The sequence below is a fragment of the Sinocyclocheilus grahami genome, unplaced genomic scaffold (assembly GCF_001515645.1).
Source record: "Sinocyclocheilus grahami isolate Dianchi unplaced genomic scaffold, SAMN03320097.WGS_v1.1 scaffold2287.1, whole genome shotgun sequence".
In the NCBI taxonomy this organism is placed as follows: Eukaryota; Metazoa; Chordata; class Actinopteri; order Cypriniformes; family Cyprinidae; genus Sinocyclocheilus; species Sinocyclocheilus grahami.
The window spans coordinates 8,452-12,777 of NW_015507466.1; the positions used below are offsets into that span (position 1 = coordinate 8,452).

The 4,326-nt window shown below is 41.1% G+C and overlaps 1 protein-coding gene across 1 annotated transcript in view; it reads left to right on the forward strand.

Moving 5' to 3' along the window:
- The first annotated feature begins 388 nt into the window (after positions 1–388).
- LOC107574618 (collagen alpha-1(XIV) chain-like) overlaps positions 389–4,326 on the forward strand; it is a 16,608-nt gene continuing 12,670 nt past the window's right edge. The window contains exons 1-2 of the mRNA XM_016261061.1: positions 389–452; positions 1,409–1,564. Coding sequence (XP_016116547.1) covers positions 392–452; positions 1,409–1,564 — 217 coding nt within the window. The 5' untranslated portion in view covers positions 389–391. The remainder of the gene's footprint in view (positions 453–1,408; positions 1,565–4,326) is intronic.

Genomic DNA, 4,326 nt, shown 5'->3' on the forward strand with positions numbered 1-4,326 from the left:
CACAAATCTAAACGATTCTCACTGTAATGCATCTGTTTGTACATGTGTGTGTGTTTTCAGGTCGTGCTCTGACGTATATTCTGGAGAACAGCTTCACAGATGAATCTGGATCCAGAGCTGACGTTCCTAAGATTGGGATTCTGATCACAGATGGGCAATCACAGGACGATGTTCTTTCTCCTGCTCAGAGACTCAGAGACGCTGGGATTGAGCTGTTTGCGATCGGTACCAGAACAAAACCAGCTCTGATTCAGATACGGGTTTGTAAATGAATAGTTTTTTCTGACTGTGTGAATCTGCAGGAGTGAAGAACGCCGATGAGAACGAGCTGAGAGCCATCGCCTCCCCGCTGGAGGAGACACACGTGTATATCGCGGCTGGTTTCAGTGTGATGAGCTGCATCGTGGAGGGACTGACCAGGAGCGTCTGCGAGCGTGTCTCTGAACTCAGCGGTGGGTTTCTGAGATCTCAGGATTATTAGCTTATACTAGTCTGAGCTTGACCAGTGTGCTTTCTGATAGTCATTTTCTCCCTCTGATAAGACAATATAAAATTTAATTTCTAACATTTTCTTCAACAAACCTGCTCATTTCAAAATCTGTAGAAATGACCTAAATGTTACATGGTCCATGTTTACATTACAGTACAGTATTATTCATAAGTTTCCTCTTGTACAGATGGTAAGGTAATGAAATCAAAAGACTAAAATCTGTGTAGGTGTTTGGTTACAATTAATTGTTTTGATAACTGTAGAAATGTAGCAGATTTCTGTCTTATTCAGTTTTGTAATATGTTAATATTATGACCTTGATTGCCTTCTCAGATGTGTCTTGTTACCTTGTTCTCTTGTTAGCGTCTCTATGTATATATAGCCCAGTGTTTTAGTCAGTCTTTGTCCGTCATTGTCTTTGCTTGGATGTTTCTGTGGTTGTGTTTACATTGTTCTCCCTGTGTGTTGGATTATCTTTTTATGTTTTTGGATTACTTATTATTTTATTAATTCACATCACTGCCTGCACTTGTATCCTGCCTCTCCTTTTCCTTGCATCGACCTGTTACAATTAAATTCTGAATTTGAGTTTATCAGTTTTGTAAAGAGCATGTAAACGAGCAAATTGGCCTGTAGGTTCATTGAGTTTTTTAGGTTTTGTGTCTGAGTGAGGAACGAATTTGTGTCATTTGAAAGATAATTTCATTGAAGGTATTCTTTGTCAAAGCAATGATAAATAATTCATATAGTTTCATCTCACATATTATGTTTATATTTGTAACCAGCAGGTAGCCAGGTTTTCATCAATACATTTTTGTGCATATTTTGTGATGCTGGATGAAAAAAAAAATGCTGGACAAAAAAAACAAGATGTGAATCAAATATCTGACCAATATTAAAATCTGTCTGTCTCTATAGTGGTCGTCTTCACATGTGAAACTCCAGCCATCGCTGATATCGTGTTTCTGGTCGATGGATTGTCGAGTATCAGCCGTTTGAACTTCAAAACTGTGAAGACCTTTCTGGGAATGTTTGTCAGGGCCTTCGAGGTTGGATCAGACCAAACACGCATTGGTACGTCTGGGGTGTTTTTAGTTGCACACGGTACATTTACATGCAGCTAGATCAACAGGAGAAGAACGTCTCGGGTTACTTGACTGTAACCCTGTTCCCTGAAAAAGCGGGAACGAGATGCTGCGTTCAATAACGCTTATGAGAACATTCTTTGTTCGACCGGTTGTGAAGAATGTGTGTCAAACACGCCAAGAATTGGCTTAAATAACCTCGGTAGGTGACGTCATTAATTACATGCACCTGAGAGGTTATAAATACACATGAAACGGACACATTCTCAGGTTCACCTTTGTCTGAAAGGATGTCCGGGCACGCCTATAGTGCGGCATTGAGGCGCAGCATCTCATTCCCGCTTTTTCAGGGAACAGGGTTACAGTCAAGTAACCCAAGACGTTCCCTATCAAAAGCTACTCTCAATGCTGCGTTCAATAACGCTTATGGGAACGAGAATACCAACGCCACCGTACTGGAAGTGTCTGGACCCCCCCAAGGTTGTGTAGTGTGTGCGCACAAGCATTGAAGAGGTCTCAGATATGACACTGGGATGTTGACTCAAGGACCCTTGAGCCCGGAGTAGCATGGACATCCAAACTATAGAATCTGACAAATGTGTGTGGAGAGGACCAGCCTGCCGCATCACACACTTGCTGCAAGGGAACACCTCTTGCTAAAGTCGTAGAAGATGCAATCCCCCTGGTTGAATGGGCCCTAACTCCTAGAGGTGAAGCTTGATCACACGCCTCGTAGGCTAGGGCAATAGCATCCCTTATCCAATGTGACATAGTTTGCTTAGTGGCAGCCGCTCCCCAGTTGTGGCCCCCATAGCATATGAAAAGCTGCTCCGACTTACGCTACTGGCTGGTGTGGTGGATGTAAATCTGAAGAGCACGTACTGGACACAGTAAATTAAGTCTTTCCTGCTCCGGTGTTGTGAACGGCAGACGGCAGAAGGCTTCAAGAACGACCGGATGTATGGTTGAGAATGGAACTTTCGGAAGATAATTAGGGTGAGGATGCAAAATAGCTTTGACCAGCCCAGGGGCAAAGTCTAGGCAGGATGTGTAGTGTAGTCTGCCGCTCGTCTGAGAAACCACACTCAGTCTTGAGTTTTGATGCCAGAATACACTCTTTATTATAAAGAGGAGAAGCTTCTCTGCAGAAAAAAATCTCCAGAATGTCTTTCTGTCTCCCCTTTTATACAGGTTGGATTTTAAGGCGTGGGGTATATATTCCATACAGTTTTCCGTACATAGAATGGTTCCTTTGTGCATACAATTCTCCCTAGACAGAAGGGGTTCTTGTTATGGTAAAGAAAGAAGGCCCCCACTTATGTTTCCCAGATGTTTCTAATCTTAGGGCCTGTCTACTTTAGCCACGTAGGCATTTTCCACACAGGAATATGTGATTATAATGGAAGAATAACTGGGTATTTAAATGGTTATATTCATAATGATTACACTCGAACAATTCATATTTTAACCAAAAAAAATCTACAACATTCCCCCCTTTGAGACTTAGTAAGTCTCACATTTGCTTATTTTTACCCAGAGTGCTACTTCATAATTTAGTCGTCTTAGTTAACACTACCTAGTGACTAAATAAGTCACTCTGTTTTATTATCCATGACTAAATAATGCAGCATCACTCTGGTTTGGAGCATCAGTACCAAACCTCTCCCCCCACCCTTGACTAGGAGGGAGAAAAAGTCCAGTCTCCATAATTTCTTACTTCAATAGAAAACAATGTTATAAGCATGAGCGTGCAATTGGTTCAGCACTTGCTTGTGGTTGTCACAGTTATGTATAAAAAACATAAAAACACATTCAAAACATTTCTTTTCTTTCCGTCTTTTCCATGGGAACTTTAGTACAGTGGTCCAGATGATGCCAGGTTGTGTTTCCCTGCACTTTGACTGCTGCTGGAGTAGCTCTCATCACTTCATAGGGTCCCTTTCTCCTTGGTTCATTCCATTTTTTCCTTTTTCCTGTAAATAGATAGCTCTATGTATGGCAGTTAATTTCTTTATATCTGAGCAAATTTCCATTTGTAATTGCTCTAGAGGCAGTCCTTTGTAGGAACCTCTACCATATAGCACATGTATGGGTCGACCCGTAAGCATTTCATGCGGTGTTAAGTGCGTGTTCCTGTTAGTTTGCATGTGATAGCTCATTAGTGCAAGAGGTAATGCATCAATCCAATTAAGTTTAGTACTTTCACATATTTTGTTAATTTTGGCCTTGATAGTTCCATTAAGACGCACCCTTGACGCACCCTTGTGCCTGTTTTATTCTTAATTGTTGCAATACTTGTTTTTCATTTTTTTGTATAAATGCCGACCCATTATCAGAACTTATTTCTGATGGTATTCCAAATCTAGGAATTACTTCTCTTGTTCGAAATGTAATTACTGTTCCTGCTCCCAGATCTGCTGATGGTACTGCCTCCACCCATCTGCTAAATCTGTCTACGATCACAAGCATGTATCTTTTTCCTTGTACTCACTTTATCTTATCCACATAGTCCATTACCAAATGCTTAAAGGGCCTTTCTGGTACTGGTATATGGCGTATTGGTGTCGCTATCCCTTTCCTTACATTGTATTTGGCACAAACTTCACATGTGGACAACAATTCATCAACCATTGCATATAAATAAGGAGACCAATATCCTTGTTGTTTAATTTTCCTTATCACTTCCCCCCTTGCGCAATGGTCAAAACCATGCACATCTGCAATAAGAATATTCAAAAGTGAAGTAGGTGC